This window comes from Leptinotarsa decemlineata, unplaced genomic scaffold (genome assembly GCF_025532065.1).
Source record: "Leptinotarsa decemlineata unplaced genomic scaffold, Ldec_3_MD MMD2_tig00026328_RagTag_RagTag, whole genome shotgun sequence".
Classification (NCBI taxonomy): Eukaryota; Metazoa; Arthropoda; class Insecta; order Coleoptera; family Chrysomelidae; genus Leptinotarsa; species Leptinotarsa decemlineata.
In genome coordinates, this window is record NW_027412688.1 from 38,159,647 (window position 1) to 38,187,241 (window position 27,595).

General features: G+C 35.7%; 1 protein-coding gene and 1 long non-coding RNA gene across 3 annotated transcripts in view; one reads left to right on the forward strand and one right to left on the reverse strand.

The window, feature by feature from the left end:
* Positions 1 to 1,348: 1,348 nt before the first annotated feature.
* Positions 1,349 to 9,849, forward strand: LOC141485391 (uncharacterized). The gene is made up of 2 exons (XR_012467174.1): positions 1,349 to 1,483; positions 4,590 to 9,849. It is a non-coding gene; the product is annotated as an uncharacterized lncRNA (long non-coding RNA).
* The window catches only part of Ets98B (DNA-binding protein Ets98B), a 43,871-nt gene continuing 17,717 nt past the window's right edge, over positions 1,442 to 27,595 (reverse strand). Inside the window, exons 1-5 of one of the 2 annotated variants that reach the window (XM_074181948.1) lie at positions 21,864 to 22,598; positions 17,177 to 18,236; positions 13,084 to 13,238; positions 6,353 to 6,476; positions 1,442 to 2,786 (exon numbers count right to left, since the gene is read on the reverse strand). In XM_074181948.1, coding sequence (XP_074038049.1) covers positions 2,443 to 2,786; positions 6,353 to 6,476; positions 13,084 to 13,238; positions 17,177 to 18,236 — 1,683 coding nt within the window. In that variant the 5' untranslated portion in view covers positions 21,864 to 22,598 and the 3' untranslated portion in view covers positions 1,442 to 2,442. Of the gene's footprint in view, positions 2,787 to 6,352; positions 6,477 to 13,083; positions 13,239 to 17,176; positions 18,237 to 21,863; positions 22,599 to 27,595 lie in introns of those variants that run through there. The other variant, XM_074181947.1, reaches the window with a different exon arrangement.

Consider the following 27,595-nt stretch of genomic DNA (forward strand, 5'->3'; position numbering starts at 1 on the left):
TATTGTGGCGCACACATATTCAAACTCAACCAAACAAACCCATCAGCTTCTTGACGAAGCCTCTTAATTTATATTGTGAGTGATCTTTCAAGTCAGTCAAGTATAATGTCAGAGGTCCAGTGTCAGCCAGCAGTCTAGTATACTCTGCATTAAATTGCTTTGGCAATGGGCTTTCTCATGATATTTGGTTTACAGTTCATTTGGTAATAATTTCAAATTGAAAACTAGTACACCCTGTTTCAGCTCTCTAAATACCGTTGTTTTCCCGTAATTAATTATTGAAAACTGGATTTTCTAGGTCTGTGACATCACGGGACTAGTCAAGCTTCTTGCTCGATTGACCAATAGGAACAATACAAATAATGAACATTGTCGAATTGGTAAATTGACTGAGCGTATAAACAGTTTCTGATTCATTCGTGATTCAAAGTAAAATCACAGTTACTTCCGACAACTGAATCTAAGAAGCAAGTGCAAGAAATGCATTAGAAAGGAGAATTAATTATACATGGGATCCAAATAATATAAAACGCAAAAAAACGTTATTTTTAAAATATCTCCGGCAGTACACATTTTCATGTTGATATCACAGAAATTTTAATAACGGAAGTGTACCTATATGAACCCGTTAACGTTTAAATAAATGAAAAAGTTCTTCATATGTACTCGAAAACAAGCTATATTTTTAAATGGTTCACGAACCCTAATAAAATAAATCAAATATGCATTCATGCCACCCACCAAAAATAAGAAACTCAACGTTATATTGACCTTACTGAGTGATGCTACCCCATGGTTGCCAGCTGCGGTAAAATAATGACATTTGACAATTCGAAATTTGCTAATAAAAAAATAACCTATCTTTTTGCGTTTCTTCCATATTTTTATTTTTGGTAAATGAGAAACTAATTTCCAGAATATGGCCAAAAAGAGATTTTCAGTCGTCTTATATGAAGTTGGGGCTCCAGAATGAAGAATTAGCTATGAAGAAATATAAGATGGTCTGTCCTAAAAATAAAAATGCAGAAGGAACTTAGAAAGATAGGTTATTTATTCATAAGGAAATTTAAAATTGTCAAGTGTCATTATTTTACCGCAGTTGGTAACTATGGGGTCGCATCACTTAATAAGATCAATGGGGAATGTTCCCCATGAAGAAAATCAAGTAGTTTTCATAAAAGAGCTCTGAAACAATGCATTTCAAACTTATCATTTCAACGTTTATCTTCTAATATCTCTTCTAATATATATCCAATGGATTTGTTTGGGACCTAAACCCCAAGTTTTACCACAAATCCATGTCTATCCAGACATTGGATCTATTGAACATGTCCATGACTTTCACATATCCATAAAATATCCTTGAGCGAAACCTCGTGAAAGTAGATAAAGTAAGTTCAAAACTCAATTCCTTTTCCAAGTGTATCAAGTTTATATGTAAAATGAGATGCGGAACGAGGAGTGATCAAAGCAAACAAAATGGGTAAGTAATAATATGTCCTAATTGTATTTATTGCTGCGTGACTTGTATATATTAATTAAAAATACTTATATAACAAATACATGAAATATATATATATATATATCACTCTTTAATCTATTCTATTCACTCGTAAGTATACAAACATATTGATTACGGTTTATAAATAAATAAGTTAGTTGTTGTGTAACATTCATTATCAACCTATGGAATAATAATTTACAATCTTAAAATTAACTTGTTCACAGAACTTACTTATATGATATATCATAGATATATGGGACCAAATGTCACCGGACCCGAAAGAAACTTTGAAGGAAACTCAGCTTGAAACCATTTCTCGAATCGACATCGAGCTTCCAAAGTCGAAAAACTCGAGCATCAAATGTCGACTCCACGAGAGAAAATGACCGTAGCTCGTCTCCTGAAAAATCCATCAACCGGTGACTTACATTTTACTTAAACGAATTTAACTTTTAGGAAATTACCTTCCTTTGCGAAATAGTATGCTTAACTAGCATATCGGCAAGAACAGACGTAGTAATACCTTACGCTGCTAGCCGTTTGCGCATTTTGATTTCAAAATGCTTCGAAAACCGTAACACCTACACCAAAAACCACTCACCTACCCTGTTATGAATTACTCTGTATCTTACAAGAGGCTATGTACAAAAAAATATACAACTCCTAACGTAAAATGTGCAGAAACGTACAATCAGTCGTACAATGTACAGTGAAAAACGTGCAGTGTACATTGTACAAAGTCTTAAACACGATGTACATTATATCGAATACATTGGACAGAGTATTGAGTACAATGTACATAATATGCAGTATAATGTACATAATATGCAGTACAATGTACAAAATATACAGTACAATGTACATAATATCGAGTACTATGTACAGAATATCGAGTTCAATGTACAGAATACGAAATGAAATGTACATTTCACATTTCCCTACAAATTATAGGGGTAACAGAACTGGTAGACGAGCCTCTGCGACCTCTCGGTTTTCTTCATGATGCCCTTCTTGTAGTACTGTCTGATGGACCTGCTGAGCTTGTCGTAGTTCATCGCAGGCCTGTTTTTTCTTTTGCCCCACAACCGGGCCACTTTGACGGAGTCCTCGATTTTGAAGATGCCTTTCGTGCGATCCAGCCACCGAATACACGAACCGTGTGTTTGAGGGGACGCAAGTAATTCCTTGAGGAACTGCCAGAGGTGGATGTGAGAGCCAGATCTGGAAGTGGTGGGTTTGGCTGCGGGGTCCGCGGTTGGTGGAGGGGTTTCCTCTTCTTCTTCTGCAATTAAAGAAACATCTTTTTAGAACATATGTTAACAATTTGTTACTAATATTTTGTGATGAACCTGTGTGAAAATACATAGAAAATATGAAAATCTGTAAACTTGAACAGACTCGATAAATGAAATTATTCAAGAAACAGTACTGAAAATAAGGGTGAAAGCCACAAAAAGCTGTTTTATGAACAGGTTATAAATTTTCATTATCATTTCTTTTTTTCCCTAATAGTCTCCATTTTTATGAAAATTCAAACTTTTTCATTGATGCAAATATATGGTTCATGAGATAAGAGATACAATAGCACGGTAGGAGACATTGAATTTCATTAGTTCGGACTTCCGTTGTCTGATATTATACAAAATGATTTGAAATCCCTGAAATAACTGAAAACAGGAATTAAAAAATTAAAGAAGAAGAATAAAAATGGATAGCTGAACAACAATTATATCAAGCAAAAAAAAAACTGAAATGAAATATAGTGAAGTAAAATACAAGTAAAAATGAAACAAATTGAAAAAAATATAAATACAATAAAAAATTAAAAAGTAAAGAGATTCCAAACCAAGTTAATTCACGACGTTTTGCGATTGTTAGTATCCCCAATAGTCTTCGGGTGATGATGATGTTTTAATTCTTCTGTCTAGTTATTTCAGGTATTTCAAATCATTTTATATAATATCAGACAATAGAAGTCCGAACTAATGAAATCCATCATGAAACATTGTCAATCATCTTCAAACAAACGTAGGAAACATTGACATTGTTGTATAGTCCAATCCTGCATATTATATGTTTGTCAAATCACCCACTATCACAGATGTCATGGTGTATCTGTGGACTTATCTTTAGTTCTAGTTCCATGTCAGTTGTCATTCTGTCATGTATTCATTTAGAAAAAAATTATCAGGAAATTTATCGCACATTAACACTGAATTATACAAAAACACTTTTCTCAGTTTGTGCTCCAAACATTCGTTATAGAATTAAATCAGAAATCATAAACAGAATTTCTACACAGTATACTAAATGAAAGACATGGAACACATCAATGTCTACCAGTGAGGATGACAGTGTTCCATGTAACTGAAATTTTTACCTTTCAGTTAGTATTCTGTGTAGAAATCCTATGAATGATATCTGATTTCATTCCATAAAGAATGTTTGGAATAAAAGCTAAGTAGCGAACAGTGTTTTTTGTATAATTCGGTGTTCATATAAGTTTCGAAAGAATTTTTCATTCGTGTAATTCAGTGTTTATATGTTTTAGGAGGGCTTTCTTCCAGTTAGTGTCTGAAAGTTACTTCTTTGCATGATCTACACATCCATGTATAGAGTTACTTATTTTCAAATTGATGACTTCCTTACTTTCTTTGGAAGATTCCCAAATTTTTTTGTACCAAGATGGAATAGTAAAAAGCCAAAAACTTTCTTTCCCAAGATGATCATCCTAATTCATTCAGTCGTTTTTGTCCACTCTTCTATTCTAAACAGATATTCGGAAAGGTGTTTCGAGCTTTGAGTGTAAGGATAGTTAATATTTTCCGCTAATAGATGAAAATAAACTGAATTTTTCCTTTTACTTTCCCACCATAGACAGTTTAGTGTACCGAAATAATTAAGAGAAATACTAAATATGTATTATTATTGTTATTACTAGCGACCCGCCCCTCTGAGGTACTACCCACTGAATATTCTGAAGTCCCATCTAATAATTTTAATGATCTCTCTATCAGAGGTAGTAATCAAACTGAGAAACAATCATATCTCTGAAAAGTTGTATAATATTATCGTTACTCTCTAGCTTTGCTACCACAGTGAAGGTGAACAACTCGGGAGCGCTTAGCATATTCCACGTCGAGAAGAAAAAAAAAGACATTATAAAAATGAAACTATATGGTTGTTGCACGTAGCACGAAGAAATATTTCTTGATATTAATTTTGACCTTTGCGACTATGGGAGAAATGATCTAGCGCGTTCTTGCGTAAAACGAGGAATTGTTTTCATCGTTATCGAAGCAGAAATTTACCGGGGATACAAAGTATTATTTGTAACAGTCAAGATATTACACAATCTATGATATGATAGAATATCTAATGTACTATTTGATTAAATAAAGGTTTTTTTTTATCAAGAGCTCCCTATTTTTAAATTCAAGTAAAACCAAGTGTGTGTAATATATCAGAAAATCCCACAAAAAAATCTAACAGGGTCAAATCATACGATCTTGGAGGCCAGTTCACATCACCTCCACGTGCAGAATATCCAATATGGCATGAGTTGTGTGATACGTAGCGTCGTCCTGTTGAAACCACATGTCGTTGGTGTCTCGATCATTCAATTCAAAACAGAACACCTGTTTTTATGAGACAATTTTATTATTTGTTGAATGCTATGTCCCTCCATGGTGATTTGACAAAACATACTGAATAAATTAAATTGAATTTGACAGATGTAGCTTCAATAATATGGCCGTTAATGATTGTCAGAGTTTGAAAGTCCTTGTTAGAAGACCCGTTACATATATAATTCAATCTTGTGCCAACGTTTGAGTTTTCTGTCGATCACAATGATGACGTATAAGCGCATACGTCCGTGCTCACTCACCCCAGGTTTGTCCTTTAAGAACAGTTGAGCCCAACACTTCAACTATGTTTTAAGCTGCAGATAAAGCTGCAGATAAAGACTAAAATGGATATTCGGCCGTCGATTTTGGAACTCGCCTTATTTTTACACAGAATAATACAGCAATAGGGTTGAATCTGAAGATTTTTTATCCCGTCTTTGCGTTCCAGCTTCTCGATTCTTTTAGCAAGACTTTGTTATCTTCTTACAGTGAATGATATAGTTATGCACGCGCTGAATGATTTTTAACAAGCAAGGCGCGGAAAAGTCAATTCCCACGACACTGACAATGATTGTTATTTAACTGAAGGTTATTTCACAATTCTCTATCAAGAAACCATAAACTATATATCTAAAACCGCACCACATCGATTTTAAATATAATTGCACTTCACTATTGTTATTATTAGTGTCTCTCGAAGGCCGTTCAAGGTATTTAAATAGTAGTTTTCGAGTAAACTGAAAGTTACGCGTCGTGACAGGTGTTTTGACCTATTGAATAAAAAATTAACGGGTAATCAAGAAAACGTAGAGTGTTTTGTTAAACCAAATCAACTACATTAGTCAATTTCTCTTCTGCGGTGAGTTTCTAAGTACATACACTTCAAACACATGATTATAATGACATAGGTAGGCGCAAGATACTACAGAAATGTCAAATCTAGAGGACTCTCAGACCAAGAATGTCAAAGAATACAATATGTCTATGCAGGAGTGAGTGGTAGAGAAAGTAACTACAGAAATAAAAGGAAGTACATTAGAATTGGAACCAAACAAATTATGCTTTCCTTGATGTATACAAGAAAAAGTTATTTTCCATTACGAATTAACTTTTTGAATCGATTCACACCAACGGAATTGATATATTTTGTATTGTTCGAATCTAGGAATGGAAAAACTTTAAATTGGTGAATTTTTTGCCATAAAACCGTGGTACTCACCATCTGACATATCCCCGCTTGAGGCATTGCTAGACGCTGTTTCTGGACGCCACTGCATCCGTAGATCTTCATCTGAATAGGCCGCTTTCCATATTTCTAACTGTGCGTGAAGTATCATGCCACCCTGTAGACAAAATAAAATGGAATGAAATATATGACTCTACTACTAAAGCGACTAAAATTCTTATTTTTACTGCTCTAGCTCAGTCATTTTTTAGTTGTGAATAGATCAAATGAAAATCAACAGAGAAAATAATAGTTGTGAAATTATTTTTTTTGTCCTAAAAATTAGTTGTCAACTGCCTCGAATACAAAAATTAATAAAAAAACAAGTCAATCGTATGCCTTTTGGACTTTCAAATGCGCCCTCAGATTTCCAAGCAGTGTGTATTCATATTGATATGTTTCTTTACAAATCTAAAAGTCTGTTAACGAAACTAATTTTTATCTTTTTAAACATTCTGAAGGTTTTGAGGGAATTTTTTGATTTGTACATATTTCTTTTTCCAAAAAGACGGTTTACTCGATTACCCTTTGGATTATCAAATACACCTTCAACATTGCATGGGGTGATTGTGTGTAATCATTAAATCTGTTTAAAATCTGTTTTTCCGTTAACCAGCTGTCGCACCCCTACGAACAACAACCCTCAAAAGTCGAAACATAACGAGGTCTTACCTTTCAACGTGTGATTCCTAACACGGGTTGGACAAAAGCACGTGAAAATCGATTGCTCAGCGTGAGGCTTGAACCAGCGACCAATACGGCAGTCGATTTGAGATTGAGACAATGTATACCTATAGTTTGCTGCGCATTTCTGACGTATATTCTTCACGTTGGAATCAAGCAGGTCGCCATAAAAGTATTAGTGAAAGAAAGACAAGCCCCTAACCTTTCTACGATGGTTCTAGCTATGATGGTTGCTTTCAATGTCTGGTTGTTCTGATTGGAGATGAAAACACAAAAAGTAGATCTTTTCTGAACGATCGCTGACTACTCGTGACGAACAGCATTTAAGAAAGTTGGAAAGCTACTTGACTTGGTTTCCGGAAACGATATCAATGGACGCTTGGAATGTTGATATATTCCCAGTATGATTTTCGAATCACCGGTAGTAAAGCAACTCATCTATAAGTATTTCAAAAATATTTCTTGCCATTTTTTGTAGGATAACTTTTCAGTGGCGATAGTTTGCTTATTTTATGAAATAATATCCTCTCATTTGAATTCATATTATTTGTACCAAAAAAACAATTTATTAGAATACCTTTTGGTCTATTGAATGGACCGTCAACAATGCAAGAAGTGATTGTTACTCTCACTTCCGCTTTGTGTTTGTGTCTTTGAACGAATCAAACACCTAATAAATGGTTTAGAATCTCATTCGAAATACCATAATGCTTAGACTTCCCAACGTGTAATCGTTTGAAGATATTCTTTCTACAATATTTTTGCACCCTTGACATTTAGCAATGCGTAATTTCAAACCTCTGCCCAACCCTGCCGACTCACCTAGGCGAATGCAAAACCGTCAACTTCAACCTGAATTCCTAACTTGAGACACACACGAGAGCTCGCTTTGTTAGTTCGCGCGGGGCACAGATCTGTCAGTTTTCGAAAAAAAATTGATTTATTGCTTCATAACTCGTATCGCAATGATAGGTTGGTAAAGTAAATAACAAAGTACTCTCAATAGTTGTGAAGGTCTTTCTTGCACGCGATGTTTCTGTATAGTAATGTACTACACCAGTGGCGGCGCGTTTGGTAAATCCTCAACATGGTAATACAATTCAAACGGAGGGTAAGTCTCTGAGTCATATAACTCAGGTGGGATGTATGCTAACTAGTTTCATTTCGTGGAAGATTTCGAAGCTACAGAGGCTCACTATATATTTATAAATTCAGTGGAGGATTATGAACTTCCTAGGCTTGTTCAAAATGTCACATCGTCGTTCCAGGGCAACTAAAAGTCATTTTAGGTCTATGTATACGAGGTCTATTCAAATTTCGCGGGCTTCACACATTCGATTAGCGATTTTGTTATTTATTCATATAGAGGAAGATAGGTTAGGTGCACAAAATGCACGCCTCTGAAATATGTCATCTTTGTTTGTCTCATACAGGTAACAGATTTATTGTCCTTTATTAGCTATAACCGATGTTGCCAAATGGTGAAATAGAAACGAATCCCTTTAAATGTTGAATGCATTATTTCATTCTTCTTTTTTAAGTATTTATATAATTTTTTAAAGAAAAAGGTTGAAATTATAAGTTTAAAATGCGTTGTTTAAGAGCTATTTTATGAAAACTACTTGATTTTCGTCAGGAGGAACATTCCCCATTATCAAATACGAATTACTTCCTGTTACTTCAAATGTAAATGTAGTTGTAATCTGTGATTTGGAGACTGACAGCATCGAAAAGTTTGCGTTCAATGTATCGGTGTAAAAATATTTTGTTGAATTTTCTCAGTGTGACAATAGTTAAAAGAGAAATATTCTGATGAAACCGATTGAAAACGCTTTTTATCGATGGAAAATCTGTCCATCGAACAGATCGGCCCGCAGCAATGTCATCTCTCGTCCTTCGCATGGTCAAGGGGGGTCGGGGGGAGAGAGTCGGTCATTATTTTCTGCGATTACACATCTCTCGCGTCCATCGACCGACGGCCACGCAAAGAGAAAGTCTTTCGAATGCGACCTAGTTGACCATTAAAATGCACAAGAATGCGATTTTACGCCATGCCGTTCTGCATCGACGGTGTTGATGTTGTTTTGATGAAATCGCCATCGAATAGAAATTCGCCAGCGATTTGGTAATGATAGTAATAACGAGGCCCGCCCACTAATAATAGTTTTTTCATCGCAGGAAGTAATAATTTTTTTTCCCGATTCAGTGAGAGAGGTTGCACTGAATTGCGCAATTCTTAAACAAAAAGTTGGGGAGCTGCTCTTTTAATCAACTATGGATAGCAAGTTCAAATCATTGCGAGTATTGTCTTTAGACGCATATTTTCTGATGTGATTTGCTTCCGTTGTGGAGAAAGTATTACTTTTTGCCAAACGGAAATAAAATGATTTAGAAATCAAATATCTGCGTCAGTTTACTTGATTCAAGGAGAAAAATGGAAGAGAAATCTGGAAGCAGACAAAGGCAATGAGGTTGTGATATTGGACTGCAAGGGAGAACATCCAGCTAGTTTTCACGGGTGCCCAGAACGCCCCGAAAATAAGAAAAAGGCCTCAGATGGGCCTACAGACGAAAGACAGCCCCCAAACCCGAGGACAGTCGACCAGTCCAGTCGTATCAACTAGAGAAAATTCCTGCAACTCTCCCGAGGGTCTCCCAACGGCCCTAGGGCAGCTGCAGGAAATTCTCACGAAGTTTCCGGTTCTGCAAGCCATGCTCGCCGGAAATAAATAAAAAAGAACATGTCTTAACGACAAAAAAAGGATAACAGAAGACGCTGCGACTTCTGACAATTTGCTACAAGCTACCTATCACCCTAACACAAGAAAAAAACATTGAACTAGACTAAAGAACAATTAGCTGAAAGGGTAGGGGGCCTTGATCATCAATAAGGTTAGTGGAAGAAAAAATCTGTACACTGTAATAGAAAAACAAGAAGAGTCTCAGGTTGTCACAGGTTATTCTCTCTCCATTTGACAACTGACATTTGTGTAAGGTTCTTCTAAAGAGGCAAACTAAAGGAATAAAAATAGCTAAACACTCAACAAACGAACAAACTTGGCAAGAGAACCGGCATAGATAAAAAACAGTTTCTGGAAAATTCATCTATGGTAAGGAAACATTTGGCCACCAGAAATTCTCTTAATGTTTTTCAAAACTGTAAAATGTTTTAGAACCTTTTATTTCTTCCGGTAGTAACTTAAACAGTCAAGGAGCCACAGCTTTACATGAATTATATTGTAATTGTGTATTACTGAGCGATTATAAATACAAACTGAACTCGAAAATAACCAATGACGGTAACGTTTAAATCTTTAGATTCTTAAAGTGATCCCTGCATGATGACCTTCTTGATATACCTACTAGCTGATTTACGAATAATTCGCTTTTGGGCAATGAAACGATTGCTGATGAACTAGATAATCCCCAGAATCGTACTCCAAATCTCAGTCTGGAGTCTATCTGCGCATGATACAATTTCAGAAGTTGATCAATGTTCAAAACCAGTTTGACATTTCTGAATTGATATGAGTTGTTATTCAGTTTGGACTGTAGCATCTGACAGTAATTACTCCATGTACGACACTCATCCACGTGGAGGCCTATGAACTTCACTTGAGAGACAATAGGAATTGATATTCTTATTGAATTGATTAGAAATTATTGTTTTCACAGTGTTTCTGACGATTGTGGAATCGAAGTGAATTTGTGTTCAAATTTAAGTAATTTGCTCTGAACCTGCTAGATGCTTCTACCTCTCATAGAAGCTGTTTCTTACAAGTAAGCATCGAGGGTTTCCTCTTAGATATCATTACCATCAACGCTGATGTTCCACAGAAATTCATGATGTTTCCATCCCTGTTTCTATTGCATATAAATGATCTATTTGAAAGGACCAGACTTATAAGGACATATAACTTTGTTGACGACAGCATACTTTATCGTGTAGTCATGTACAACTTATGCTTATGATTTTGAAGGCAAGTTTAATTTATGATGAAATCAACAATACTCAATCGCTTACTTGACACGATAGTTACTACTGAAGTAAGAACACGTCAGATTTGTGCTAATGACTTGGGACAGTTTGTTCCATATAAATCTATTCGCATACAAATTGTATCTGAGAGTTTGTGTGGTGCCCCAAAGTAGCATGAAACCTATGTTTATTTGGAACACATGAAGCTAACTTTGCAATAGTTTATATTGCCTATTAGGGCGGTTCAGTAGAAATGCCGATTCCTAAATATGAATCTGTGACAAATATTTCTCTCAATCGTTTCATTACACAGTTTTCAATTTGATTTATTCCCTTTTTATATCGTCCTCTTCCCCACTTTATTGTATTTCACAATTCATATCATATAAACTTTGTTAAATGTGTTGAAATTAATATAATATATTATTTTGTTTTGTGTGTTCTATGCCAAAGAACTGGCAACAATGTTTTTTTACTTTCTTGTGCTGTCAAAAATACAAGAATACATCAATTTATGTACAAACAGCATGACTTTTAATCTGCCCCAGTTTTCTTCCTAAAGTATAGTAATTAAAATAATAATTCAAGAGAATGTGCTTTATATCTTTATACTGGTTCTATCTTTATTATATTCTTGTTGATATTGTATATTATTTCAGATTTACCTCAGCAAAAGCAGAATCTATTTTATATGTGTGGTATATCTATAACCATGGAACACCAACTTATTTGAATTCTTTCCGAATATTCATGAAATTTTGTATATCAATCTTTCCATTAGCGCTCTCCTGCTCTGAACGAACAGTTGCGAAAAACAGAATAATGGACTCGCAATACCTCAATAATTCACACTTTGTTACAAGAATAACGCACTCGAGATGACATCATCAGCAACTTTCAAAGCTTAGTTAAAGACGGAAATTTTCTCACGGTTCTGTTAGTACACGTTACCTCACATTCGATTTGTTTCGATTTTTTATGCCGCAAGGCTTACTCATGCTAGACCAAAATTATCCAGAAGTATTACTCATTCAATTTATTAATATGAATGAAATTGCCGATTTTGAACCGTAGGTCAAATCGATGACTATTTGTGTAGTTCTATGCCTTTCAACAATCACAGAACATATGAAATGGTAGCTAAACAAAAGAGATGACTAAACGGTAAATGCAATTTTATTTGTCTTGTACCCTGTTTATATTCTTCAACAGAGATTACCACCTACTCTTAACTGCTGTCTAACATTGTCTGGCTTCGTTTGCAATACATTATCAACCAATAGAAGCACAAGGCACTACAATCCAGCGGTTGCCAAATGGCCTAATGACTGAATACCCGTTAGATTGCGAATGTCGTTTCTGCAGTCAACCTGTCGCCATCCTCATTAGCTGTAATGGCGTTCTTTCGACATAAATGAAGATAGTAGAGAAGGGAATTGTACGCGGGATTGGATAATGCATATCGTGAGTAAGAAGTTCTGCGAAGAAAGTAATCATCGATCGAATAGTCAACTTTCAAAGTTTTCACACTGATATGAAAACAAATTTGTGCCCAAATCACTGACTCACCACACCAAACTGTTGGAAATAAAAATGTACAAATGTGCCCAAACTCAGATGCGTTTGGAAGATGTCTATCTCTAGTCTTCAAAGAGAATACGTCACTTTATTCAAGAGGTCGCTGCAAAATCCAAGGGAAACAAAGAATGTCACAATTTTTGTAACAGCATTGAAATTTTCACGAACTATTTCAGAATTGAATTATGAGGCATGTCAAAGAAATACACGACTCAAAATATATTCAGAAGTGTACTAAAGACTTGATGGTTTTGATTTCTAAGTTGGGAAAAAACTACATCACCACTGTTGATAAATTATTGATGACCAGAATTGTTGACGAAATAATTCTGTAGTTTGAGCAAGTATTTGAGAAACAATTATTTGTTTACTGTTTTCAAAATCCTTTGAGTATACTTCTGGTAGTATCTAAGGTATATGAAGACCGACTTTTCAAGCTATTGCTTCCTGCAGCGCTATCTATGTCTATGATATTTGTACTCACCTGGGGAGCCCTACTCGTGAAATCTTCTTCTGGTAACGCCACTAATGCAGAACCTGGCATATCCCACTGTTCTGGCATAGGTTCAGGAAGGCTGAACTGTCTAGAGGTCCACCTGATCCAAGATAACACACTGGCGGAGTCCCACTGTGATGGATCTGGAATAAAATGACCAGTTTAAAAAGGAACGATGTGAAAAAGGTTATGGTTTTTCTTCTGGCAGAAAGTGTGTGTTTCTACAGGAAACTAATTTGGATTGTAAAAACAATACAGTGCTTTTAGGTGCTTTTTGGGATATTGAGATATATTTATCAAGGCGTTGAAGACAAAAGTAACACCTCTAGCAAAAGAATATACGAGTTGCTTTGTCTTCTAGATCATAATGAATATAACTAGCTGTTGGAATAGCAAAATATATAGTATGGGATCAGATTAGGAAATGGGTATATAATATATTGAGAGTTCTGGGAAAATACATCCAAGAAAACACATGGGAAACCTTTGTATAGAAACCACCTTAGAAAAAAACTGATGAAATGTGCCAACGGAGCAAGGATTACTTCGAAACAATCAAAGGACTACTTCCAGAGTGGAGGATATCCAAACAAAATGTCTGCATTGTCTGCACCATAGTTGCAGACAATGCAGCAAAGTTCTAGAGACAGCTCGTCATATTCTATGTGAATATAGGGCACTGGAATATGACACAAGCATCTAGAAAAATACTCGCATGAACGAATACAAGAAATGTTGGATCAAGTGTCATGTGGAGAAAAAAAAATGATGCTGCAGTCATTTCCGGATATTCGAAAGAAATTTACAAGTCAGAACGTAAAAATTAATCAGTCATTCAGTACATCAGACATGCCCAGATATTTGAAACAGAAGGTTACACCAAATGTGAGTAATGTAGAATCTAGAAGTCCCAATTAAAATTCTTCTCGTCCTTCGAAAAACAAAGACACCGCTCAATCTGAATTACTCTGTAAAAGTCAGCACTTTTCCGAACTGGATCAATTCCTAATTAGATCGTTATCGGTCCTAGCATAGATCGACGGATCAACGAGACACTATCGGTACGAATCAGAGGCACTCCTTGGAAACATAACCTTCAAATCGTACCATTCGTCTATTTGTAAACAACTTTACATTCACCCACACGAACAGTTCTGCTTCAGGGTCGGAATTGTCGATTCTCAGATGTTTCGAGGTCGAAACAGCACAGATTCCGACAAAAAATCTCCGTTGCCTAATAGCCATTATCTGTCATAGACAGATAATTTGTTGGAATTAAATGTCGGGGTTTGATAGCTTACGATTCGTGAGCTGTGTTAATATTTTATTCGAATGTATTACCTCGTGCAGGGTGTGTCACTTGGTTTTCTTTGTTGGAGCATGTAGGTACGAAATTTTATTACTCAGTAAAAAAGATGAAGGGTAAAAAGCATGGCCTACTCTTCCCTTAGAACTTCTACTTTGACAGGGCTATAAAGATCCATGACAAACATCTCTTTTGTTGTTTTCTCTGGCCAGCAACAGTACTGAATGAATCAGTGGTCAGAATTATTCTATTTCCTTTACAGTGGCCATTTCGACCACCCGATATGACACTTCTAAAACTTTTCCTCACATTTTTAAAATGAATTTTTGACAAAAAATGCCTGAGAATGTGTTTTAAATATAGGAAATTCGAAACAAGATTTTACGCCGCATTAGGATATAAAAAACAGGGTGTGGCAATATTCAAGGATAGTTTTGTGCTCTGGTATGTTGATCTTATTTATTGTTGAATATTTTCAGATATGTAAATCAATTAGAATATGGTATTCCTAGGGTGGGGCCTCGGGTTTTTTTATGCAAATTCACTATTAATAGATCGACTTTTATCATAGCTGACAAGAATGGGAATCGTCATTTTTTATCGGAATGTAAATCGTAATGGACTAGACTGAGCGTTTATTAGTTTAACATTTCAAAATAGTGTTTTTGAAAAAAATTATGACAGGAGGAATGTATAATTAATGTCTTGATCTTGCAATTAAACTTTCTAGATATTAAAAGTTGTAATTTTTTGGTTATACAGTTTTTATTTTTTTAACGCAATAAAGATCGACTGAAAAACATCTGATAATTAGTTTTGATGATAATACAATTTAATAAATTCTGTACGATTGTAAATCCAAGATGGCCGCAACTACAAAATGAATGATTACATATACTGAGGCCCTAAATGAACTAAACAGAATGAGAAGAATTGAATAACAAAATTAGACACTTAAAACTTGAAAATAAAATAAATATTTTTTTTATTTTCATGATAAAAAGTGCTCTAGTTTTAGTGTTTGGCAAGAGAAAGTGTACTATTTACGAAGCATAAAAACTCAAAGTCGTCTCCACAATTTATTATCACCCTCAGATGGTAGAACGGTAAAACCATCAATCAGTACGTGTTTCAAACCTATATAGGTTCATAATCAGCTTATTATTTGAAAATTATGGTTAAGAAAATTTTATAATGGAGAAAAGCAAATTATCACATGTAACCAATGAATAATTGGTCACAATGACATGTTAATAGTAATGAAAATTTTATATTTAGTAATACGAAGGAAGTTAATACTACTGTACTACTGAGAATTAGTACTACTACTGTTAGTAGTACTGTGTACTACTATGTACTAGTAATTAATTTTTTTCTTATGATAAAAAGTGCTCTAGTTTTATGTGTTTCACAAAAATATGTGTTCTAGTAATCATTTTATTCTCGTTATAAAAACTGCTCCAGTTCTACTTTTCATAAGAAAAACTGATTCTGGTTAATTTTTGTTTCATGATAAAATGTGCCCTATTTTCAGTATTTCGCAAGGGTAAGTGTTCTAGTTATTTTTTTTTCTCACGATAAAAAGTGCTCTAGTTTTAGTATTTCACAAAAAAAAGTGTTTTGGTAATCATTTTATTCTCGTTATGAAAACTGCTCCAGTTCTACTTTTCATAAGAAAAACTGATTCTGGTTAATTTTTGTTTCATGATAAAAAGTGCCCTAGTTTCAGTGTTTCGCAAGGGTAAGTGTTCTAGTTATTTTTTTTTTGTTTCACGATAAAAAGTGCTCTAGTTCTAGTGTTTCACAAAGGTAAAAGTCCTGGTAAATATTTTTTCTCATTATAAAAACTGGTCTAGTTCTAGTTTCCATTAAAAAAATATATTCTGGTTCAGGTGAATTATGTTTTTTTTAAGATAAAAAGTGCTCTGGTTTTATTGTTACGACAGGAAAAGTGTACTAGTATTTTATTTTTTCTCATCACAAAAACTGTTGTAGTTGTAGTTTTCACAAGAAAAACTGATTCTGTTTCAGATGAATTTTCTTTTTCTCGTGCTAAAAAACTCACTCTTCACACCTATCATTACTATTATTATATTAATTTATGGACTACAAACGCTATACGATAACGCAAAACAGTTTTCTATGTATTATTAGTGGTTATACTAATAAATATGTCGGTAATAATTTTGAATTCTGCGTATTGCGAATGGAAGTGTGAATAACTATAATTTTTATTCAAACAATAAGAGTACTTGAGTGGATCTTGAGGTAGTATGCAAATATAGCGAAGGTCATTCGTGTATCGAGTGAATGTACTCAAGGAAAGTGTTGTAGAAAAATAAAATTCTGACACTGTTACGAGGGTTGACTATTAAGACTCACAAATAACCTATAGATGGCGCTACAGAAATGTGGGATCACGATTTTCCCAAAATTCTCATGTTTCCTTAGAAACATCGGCTGCTTAGTATGTTGACAGTGAGAGATTGGGAAAAGCGAGAATATCAAAAAATAAATTAGATGTGGGAAAAATGTTCGAACTGGATTCTGCACAATTTGACCGACGCTACGCTTGAAATAAGCTAAAACGTGGCCTTTTCTTCGTCATGGCAACTGCTTCCACATGACATATCAAACAATTGATTGTTTGTCGATATAAACATCGACTTACTGCCCATATTCTCCTGATTATCATATAGCTACTTTTTATGTTCCCAATGTCGAATGAGAAACGTGGACAGCAATTCAGTGTACAGGTATTAGCAAACTACTCACCTGCTGATATTCCTAGAGTGGCGCAGGTATTGTCAACATCCTTCCTCATCTGCTCAATAGCCATATTCAGCACCGGCTCGATGCTAGCTTTGGCAATCTCCTCGTTGCAGCTCCTCAACAAGTCATCGGGCTCCTCCATTTTGATGTCTCCGCCCAGAAACCCAAAATCGATCGGCTTGATATTGAACTTCCTCTGGAAACTGGTGTCCTTCAAAACTTCCCTCAACAGCTTGTGGTCTTTGGGCTTCCCACCGTCGTCACACTTCTTCAAGTCCTTCTCCAACAGCTGTCGAAGTGTCTCTGTTTCTTTGTAGCTCTGTCCAAAACCCTCAACAGCTTCTTCCTTTATCTGTTTTTGTGCACCAACCCCCTCCAGGAGCGTCAGTACGTCTGTATCGTCGATGGAAAGACAGAGATGTTCGGGGGAGTACGAGCAAGGGCTCTTCGATAAGTGGAAGCCCTCTTCTTTTATCTTGAAGGGTGCGAAAGTCGGCAAAGGGGATTCTTCTGTCTTGATATACTGGGTCTGATTCTCGTCCCCTCTGGGAGACGTAGAGTAGACCGAACTGGGGGACGCAGTGTACAGCGACTGCTCGGGGGAGCTGGGGTAGAAACTACCCTCCGACTGCCTGTAGCTGGTGAAATTCTCGTTAGGGGACAGCAACCCCTGGGACTGTGGCGAGAAGGGAGAAAGTGCGCCCGCCGCTGTACTATTCGGGCTAGGCACCTCCAAGTATATATTAGGGTACGTCTTGTTTCCTTCTGGTACCAGAAGGGTTTGGAAATCTGGCGCCAACTCTATATCGCTCTCCGCCTCCTGTGGTGGGGAGGAGTAGGCTTCTTGGGGAGAAGTGGGGTAAACGTCCGAGGGTGACGTGGGGTAAAACGTGGCGAAGAGTTTAGGCTGGGCCGGTTTCTCTATTTCGAAATGGGTGTAAAAGAGCGTCGAAGGGGAGACTGGTTGGTCGCCTCCCGGGAGGAGCGACAGGTCGAAGTTGTCTGCGAAGGAGGTGTAGTCACAAGGAGGGGTGAACCCAGCTGAAGGCACAGTTTGAGGCATCTGGAAAATAAAAAAGTGTTAGTGTATATAATAAAAACCAAAAAGTTCCAGGAGAGGACTTTTTTGACCTCAATGTATTTTTTTACACGTTTGTCGAGTAAGATCGAGTGAAAGCACATATTTTTTCGTATTGAATAAACTATTGAAACAGTTATATTTAGTGTCAGTGTATTTGTTCCGATTGTAGCCTTATGATGGACAATGCACAAATTTTTATAACAAATATGGAGGTTGAAAAACAACTACGTCTTTTCTCAATTTTAGAAAGTATTTAAAACAATTATACCGAATATACTCAAACTTGCATAGTAATGGCAGATGATGAGAAAGAACAATAAAATAATAATAATTCTTCTTCTCATCTAGCGCTAAAATTATTTAAAGATTCAATACTCAAAATCTTCTCTAAGAGTCTCCAAACATCCCGTGGAAAACTGCCAGAAGAAACGATAAAAACTCGCTAAAAATGTCGACGCATCTATCATCGAAAATACAGCATAATCGATTGTTTGTTTCTCCAAGAAATTCCGCTTCCGAATTTAACCAAGCGAATTGACTTATATATCTTTATTAATATAATCCAAGTTTAAATTTAGCTTCGAACGTCTAAACTTTGCTCTAATCTAAACATTCGTGCTGTAACATGTGGCTAGCAGACGTCACAGAATCATATGATAATTTTTTTTTCCCGGTCGTCGCTCTTTTGGTGATTCCCAAATGAGGAAATCTAAACAATCACGTCGATGGAAAGAAGTTTTGGAAAATATCACTGATCCCGAATGAGAGACCCGAGTTTGGTGAAACACACTTGCGGGGGCTTACACCGGATATTTGGAAACAGGTCAATAGGGGTCAGGTTAGGATTGAGAGGAGTGAGTTCCATAAGAATGCATCGTTTTCACGTCATTTCGTTAATGAATAGAATCGAGCGGAAGGTCAAACATTTATAGAATCAATTCTAAGATTTCGACAGAATGTTTGCAGGCTGATCCAAATTGAGCGCTCATGAATAGTAACTTGTAATTATTTTCGAAAATTCAAAAGTTTCTAAGCTGGTCAACTAGTACCATTTTTTCACGATATTTAAGATTCAAAAAACAAAATACAGTTAAACGATTGAGTTACGAATGTTTTCACTTCTCGCGTGAACAGTATAAATATTTTTATAAGAAATTATAAAAAGTTGATCTTTTTTTTGTGAAGTATTCGAATACATATTCGAACAAATATGTTATTTTTTTCTCAGTATGTCGCTCCTGACATCCGTCTCCTTCTTCTGTACATTTTTCACCCGTTACTTGAATCGGCTTTTCAGCCTACCATTGGAAGTTTATAAATTTTTATTCTACTGAGTAAGTAGTTCATAACAGCATAGCGTTTTTTTATAAATTCCATTTTGCAAACCCATAGAAAAAAGTCAAGGGAGATGAGGCCAGGAGACCTGGAAGGCCATGAAATAGGGTAATGCGTTTCATTCCAATTTTCACTGAACTTTGCCATGATCAGCTAATACATTCCTTTATGAGCGGGGATCCATCCTGTCAGAAATCCAGATCTGTGCCTACTGTTGAGTCATGCAAGAAATTGCAAAGAACAGCAGTCAACTCTACATGTTCTGCACGATATAAGTGATCATAAGAACTGGCCAAAAATTCCTTATTTTGGAATGAACAGTAATACTGAAACATACTTGAATGTTTCAGAAAAACCAACCTGCTTTGGAAAACATTACTGAAATCTTGTTGAAAATTGTAGATAATGTTTGTCGTATATTGGTCAATCCATACGACCCATACATACTGGATTCAATGAACATATGATTTATATTTCTGTGGAAAACTCCTCTTTGGGAAACCTCAAATGTCAAACAGAGAAGTCCATGACTTTCTTCTTCTTCTTCATCTTCTTCTTTTGTTTGGGAAACCTCAAATGTTTCAGACAGATAAGTCCATGAATTTTTTCGTCTTCTTCTTCTTCATCTTCTTCTTTTGTTTGGGAAACCTCAAATGCTTCAAACAGATTAGTCCATGACTTTCTTCTTCTTCTTCTTCTTCTCCTTTTGTTTGGGAAACCTCAAATGTTTCAGACAGAGAAGTCCATGAATTTTTTCGTCTTCTTCTTCTTCATCTTCTACTTTTGTTTGGGAAACCTCAAATGCTTCAGACAGAGTAGTCCATGACGTTATTTGTATCGATTCTTGAAGATATAAATGTAAAGTGGTTATCAACTCAACTTTGTGAGCTAATATTCGTTGCGAGAAGATCACTTCTACGGCTCGATTGTTTTATGCTCTTAAAATACACAGAATAAAGCTATATAGAATACAAACCTCTCGACAAAAATATTTCATAGTTAAATTCGCTACAAAAAACATGAACCGGTATTAGCATTTCTCAAATAAAAACATTCGAAATCTAATCTGATGTGTGCATATCTCCTAATTGTATTTTTCATCAAACAAATGAGTCATTTAGTTGGTTCAGCTAAGCTAGAAGATAGGGCTATTTTTACCGGCGACATTGTGAAGGACATTGATTTTTTTTGAAATTCGGAAATGATTTCGCTTTTATTTATGATCGTAAAAGTGAAAATTACATGATTAAATTAGTTTCTAGTTTTAATCTTCCTCTTTGAAGATGATCACTTGGTGATCGAAACACGAGTCGAGGTGTTAAAAATGAGGATTTGGTGTTGGGAAAAAACCCAATAATATTCATTACTACACCAAGGGTTCCAAACAGTGCATCATAAGTTTAATAGCCTTATTCGAAATTTGAAAAACAACCAAAACAAGATTAGTGACGCGATTGATTATTCAACATTTTATTCATTTTTCATAACAGTCAAAGATTAATATGGCGATAACGCTGTTAGCTATGTACTATATACTGAAATCAATAGGCACTCAGCCAGATGCAAGTTTTTTTTTTATAAAGTACACCCAAATCCAAATCGTATAACTTATTTACACTGTCTGTCCTAACAAGAAAGAAAATCAAGTTCAAAATTAGTATAATGGCCCATGCTTGGCAACACCGCTGTATCTTTCTGACACAATGATTTTATAGGTTATACTGGCGGTATATTCAGATTTGAACGTTTGACTGTATCGTTCGACAATCAGTAAGGACGATTGTATACGATAAAGCTGGCTACATTTGTTGACGGATATTGAATGTCAAATTCGATGTCAGATGTTAAGAATATTCACATTTATTTATTCTATCGTTCAACCAAGTGAAGAATTATGGTATACTCAAAGTATGAATGGAAATTTGAAATTTTCGAGAATGGCAACGTAATTTTTGACGTTTGTCATTGAAACAGGGGAGTAGCCAACCGTGCAACACTAAATTCTTCTTCTTTTGTCAAGCCCTTTTGCTGTAAGTACTGTCAATTCGTCGTGAATTAGGGGGGATGCATACTGAAATGATTTGTACACTAAGTAAAGGTTTTGAATTGTAGAAATATCTTTTTGGTATTCAAAAAGGATGCAAGTAATGATTATATTAAAAGTGAACCGGCAGAGTTCAAGATCGCCTAAGTAATGAGCAACTGAGGTTAAAGTGGTAAGCAAACAACGCTTGTTTCCGAACCAGCAGATGTGAAAAACGAAAAATCCCATACCTTCAAATCCTGTCATTCTTGCAAACGAAAACCTCCAGCTCGCGAACCGTCCACGCACCTGTAGCCTGCACGCACACTATATCGCGCCTAATTCACTATCGAAACTATCCGCGACACTTCCCACCATCCTTTTCGGCCGTCAACGTGATTTCCTCTGTCCGTCTCTCTCTATGCGCTCTGCTCGATTTCGACAGCCTCCATGGCCAAGGTGGATGCGACTCTAGTGGTTTATCCTTTTCGTCGCCGCAGATAAGGAGTTCTCTCGATACTGGGAAATTTCGACGATGCCGATTACGTCATTATTCAAAGTGCGCTCTTTACGCAAATGGTAATTGACTTGCTCGAGGCTACACTGTACTTTTTATCTAATAATGGTTTGTTTTTCGATTGGGAATCTGTAACTGGGCTCGGTTATGTAATACAAGAGGTACTCGTCATGCAATAGCTTTATGAAGCGTTTTCATACTAACTAAATTCTACTTATTTTGTGCTTCAGGCTTGTGGTTCTTGCCCGGAACTTCATATTGGCCAAACGGGGAGATCATTGTCCCGAAGAATGAAAGAACATAGGAGTAGTTGTAGTTTCTTGATTGTGAAGGGCATTTCTATATTTGCAAACCATCTTTTGACAGGGAGGCACGCGTTTCCACGACTATCAAGTATCAAACTTTTGGTACTGGAAATCGATCATTTTAAAATCTCGCGAGGAATTTCTCGAAATTATATTTGTAGCTAGGATGGCACAACTGTCTTCTATACTCATGCTGAGTTTCGAATACACTCACTTACTGGTGCAAACCAGTCAACAAGCTTCGGAATGGAGCTGAAACCGAAAAAAAAAACTCATCAAAAGTGATGTTGGTCGAAGTGAAGCTTAAACCAAAAAAAATCTCGTCAATAGTGAAGATGGTCGAAGTGGAGCTGAAACCAAAAAAAGCTCTTCAAAAGTGGAGTTTGTTGAAGTGGAGCTAAAACCAAAAAATGATCGTCAATATTGAAGATGGTCAAAGTGGAGCTTAAACCAAAAAAAGCTCTTCAAAAGTGGAGTTTGTCGAAGTGGAGCTAAAACCAAAAAGAGCTCTTCAAAAGTGGAGTTTGTTGAAGTGGAGCTAAAACCAAAAAATGATCGTCAATATTGAAGATGGTCAAAGTGGAGCTTAACCAAAAAAAAGCTCTTCAAAAGTGGAGTTTGTCGAAGTGGAGCTAAAACCAAAAAAAGCTCTTCAAAAGTGGAGTTTGTTGAAGTGGAGCTAAAACCAAAAAATGATCGTCAATATTGAAGATGGTCAAAGTGGAGCTTAACCAAAAAAAAGCTCTTCAAAAGTGGAGTTTGTCGAAGTGGAGCTAAAACCAAAAAAAGCTCTTCAAAAGTGGAGTTTGTTGAAGTGGAGCTAAAACCAAAAAAAGCTCTTCAAAAGTGGAGTTTATTGAAGTGGAGCTAAAACCAAAAAATGATCGTCAATATTGAAGATGTTCAAAGTGGAGTTTAAACCAAAAAAAGCTCTTCAAAAATGGAGTTTGTCGAAGTGGAGCTGAAACCAAAAAGAGCTCTTCAAAAGTGGAGTTTGTTGAAGTGGAGCTAAAACCAAAAAAAGCTCTTCAAAATTGGAGTTTGTCAAAGTGGAGCTTAAACCAAAAAAAGCTCTTCAAAATTGGAGTTTGTCGAAGTGGAGCTAAAACCAAAAAAAGCTCTTCAAAAGTGGAGTTTGTTGAAGTGGAGCTAAAACCAAAAAGAGCTCTTCAAAAGTGGAGGTTGTTGAAGTGGAGCTAAAACCAAAAAGTGGTCGTCAAAAGTGAAGGTGGTTGAAGTGGAGCTGAAACCAAAAAAATTGCTCGTCAATAGTGAAGATGGTCGAAGTGGAGCTAAAACAAAAAGCAGCTCTTCGAAAGTGGAGTTTGTCGAAGTGGACAAACAATATCTGGGAGTATCTGAGAGTCATGCTGCGTTTGAGAAAGCAAATTCTTCGGAACAAAAAACAGATAAGCGGGAAAAAAAAACTCATGGATTTTGCACCACGATAACGCACGTTCCCACAAGGCTATCATTGTGAACAGATTTCCGACAACAAACTGAACAGCCACCGTATTCACCTGATATCGCTCCGGTCGACTTTTTTATTTTCCCTGAATTACCATTCCGAATCATCCGTTTTCAGTCGATAAAGATAGAAAATTCGCAGAACTGAAGCAGATTACAAAAAAATGCGTTCGAAACATGTTTTGATAGCGATACAATAAATTTGGATGAATAATATACATTTTGCGTTTCATTGACCAATTTTCGGTACTTCTTCCACATAGTAGTAAATACTTCTGAATAAAATTCATAAACTGCCATCATCTTTTGAATATTTCACTTGCCTCTTCGGGGGTCAAGAAGGTCTAGAAATTTTTCAAAAAGCTAGGATTCGTTTGAATATGTTAAGCTTTATTTATTTTTCATGCTTCCAATTAAATCTCAAAGAATACAAATATATACTTCCACAAATAGGTAATGCTGTAATAACACTTCCAAAATACAAATTATGAAATCATAAAACAACAACAAAAATTAATTGGCGCTCCGGGGCGACTTCATTGATTCCAGTGGCGCATTTGCTTTTTCAGCTGCAGGAAAACCGGAAAAACCTGCAGCACCACATCATCTGAAGATCTTGATCTGCTAATATACTCTCCCTCAAAAAACAGAATGTAGGGTGTCTCCAGAGGTTCCACTAAATTCTTCCAAAGAGTTTCTTGCTTCCTTCAGAGTCATGTTTGCAGATCATCAGTGTTATTATTCTCTGCCTACATTGATTTCTTACACTAAAGATTAGATGTTCGTTGGGTTGCTTGTCAAATGTCATTAGATTACAAAAATCATTCAAGTTTCAATAGATACTCAAATGTGTTTTTTATGCCGCAAATCAAAATATGGCTTGAGAGTGTTCCATTTGGTATATCATCAAAGCTGGGTTTTTCAAAAACTCTCAATCTAGGCTCAGGAGAAATTTCCAATCAATATTTACTGAAGGAAACCAAGGACATTGTCAAGTCAAGTCAGATGAGTAGGATTGCATGAATAATAACTGTTTGTAAATATTCAGCGAAACCACTATTATATTCAAAGAATATTACCTCATTACATGTAACTGCGTGAATTGTTGAAGCTGTTTGCGATTCATTTACTCAATGAACAAACAATTAACGCCTATGCGGTATGGGAATTTTCAGCGATCATCTGGAAAGTCAGGTTAGAAAGGGACTCGTGGATTTTTCTATTTATACATTTTTCTTCTGGTCATATGTGCAGACGAATGAGTCATGAAAATTCAAATGAGACGAGTTTTTCCAATTGTTTACTACTGGATGGAAGCAATTGTTTTCCTTTTTCGGAATTGAAAAACAAAAATTCAAGTTCTGGATTTGTGAATTCATTTTAAGGATGGATTTTTTATGGTCCACAGCAAAAACTCTCCGGACAAACCAAATTTTGAGCTAATGGCACATTTTGTATGGTGAATAGAGGACCTATATGACATTTCAACTTCGTTTGCATTTCACAGTATACCGACAGTTCTCCAAACCCGTATTTCAATGTTTTTTCATCACTGAACGTTGGGTAGAGTCGAAGTAAACGATATTGTGCACACTTAAAATTGTTGGCACTCTCAAAGGCCAAAAAATACTGTTATTGCACAATTTTAATCTATGAGAGGAATAGTGGACGCAGAACCGATCCCTGAAATACTCTGAGAAACGAATCCAGTATAATTTTTTACTGTCTTCAAATATAGACAGAAGCCTCTTAGAAACGCAAGAGAGAGAAAACTAATGAGAGTATAAAAATTATTAGAAAAGGTAGAAAATGATACGTTTCTTAGACGATAAGTAAAAAACTAGATGAACTCTGCAATAACAAAGACAAATTTCTCGGGGTGCAATTTTTTTCTTATAACAGGCCAATGTGTTTATTTTTTGGGCAAGATATGACCTCAAAAACTAGCATTCATCAAAACTATGAAATTTGAATAGTGTTTCGTTCGAATCGGTAGAGCATAAGATTCGAAAAATTAAATAAAATTGGAAAAAAGGCGAATTGACAGTAGAGTTCAAATTTAGAAATATCCTATCATTCGCGACAGCTCATCAAAGTGTCGATTAAAAATTCGAGGAAAGATGAAATACAAAGATTTTTATGGATAACAATTGTATTTTGAAGATTACTATACATAAAACCAACTACTTGAAGTTTTACAGACAAAAACATTTGAAAAAGTATATGCCCTTGAGAGTATTTCTGGAAAGTATGGACACACCATACTGAGACTTCCCCCCGAATTTTGTGTTTTCAATCGCAGCGAGTTGATTTGGGATACTTCCATATTAATGGTGGAGATACTATATTATTAAAGGGGAGCTGTCGAGAAAACAGATACTCAGACAATAAAGAAAACACTAAAACAATAATAAATATAGCACAGAGAGACTAATGATATCGTAAAACTGCGACAAGAATTATAAATTCAATACCAAGATTAACAACTAATATTCTCTTCGTAGATGTTACAATTATTTTGAACTGATTGAAATTGAGACTTCTTAAGTTTGATTGAATAAAACAACTGAATAAAACAATAATATGCTTCATGAACTTGTCTTGTTCTTGTCTCGATAATATAAGGCATTTTTCAGTGTACGTGAAACGTTTTTGAAGAATAATTCAGAATTATAAAGAGTTTCAACTCATAAAAAAAAATGTCGAAACTACAAGTGATATAGTGAATTTCTTCGAATTAGACTCATACAAAATGAATGCTAATGATTTCGAATTAGGGTCATGAGTAATATCGATTTAAAATGATTCAACATCGAAAATTGCATATTACTTGTCACAAACAGTGTCAAGGGCTTGTTCTCAGGAATCCAAGGACAACCGTTGTTGGAAATTGAAATAACTTAGATGATATAACAAAACATAGAGTTTTAGGTAAGAAATCAGTTCATGTAAATTGTTTTCTTCAGTATCTAGTGAGTCTGTTTTGTGCTGTTTCAGACGTTTGTAATGTGTGTCTCGTTTTTAAATATATTCAAAATAGTTTTCCATTACCGCCCAAAGTTTTGAAACTTTTTTACGCCCATTCTCGGTTCGGTTCAGTTTCCAAGGGAATACTTTTGTCCGTCCCTCGTATTTCATACAAGACATCCAAAGTGTGTAGAGACAAACGACTATAAGCGTAACTGTTAGCTTCCTCGAAATCATTGAAATAACCATAAACAACAGTTATTAGCTTTGCTGCTGCAGGAATCGATAAACCTCAACGAAAAGTAAAATCGAGTCGTTCTTAAGGTAGGTCCTCCTCCTCTCTTCGAAGGTGAATAAATTATTCAACTTTCTCTTCGGGTTCTTCGAAATGTTATTGCGTTATCTTATGAAATTCTCATTACGCCGCCACATTTGATAATCTTTCAAATCGATATGGTGCATGCCACGACGAAAGCGATAGTGTTTTTTGATGCAATTCGGGTTTTTCGGTGCTGCAATTAGGCCAGGAATGTCACGCTGGATTTACAAAATGCTCGACGATCGATCAGACGAGAAACCCTTTTGCAATACCAACGATCCCGAGAAATAAGTATCTCAAGACTTATAGAGTTTTTTGTTTAACTGAATATATTTTTACGTGTCTGTGGGTGACAAATTACAGCGAAAAATTGACGTTGTTAGGTCTCAAAGAGTATAACTATTTGCA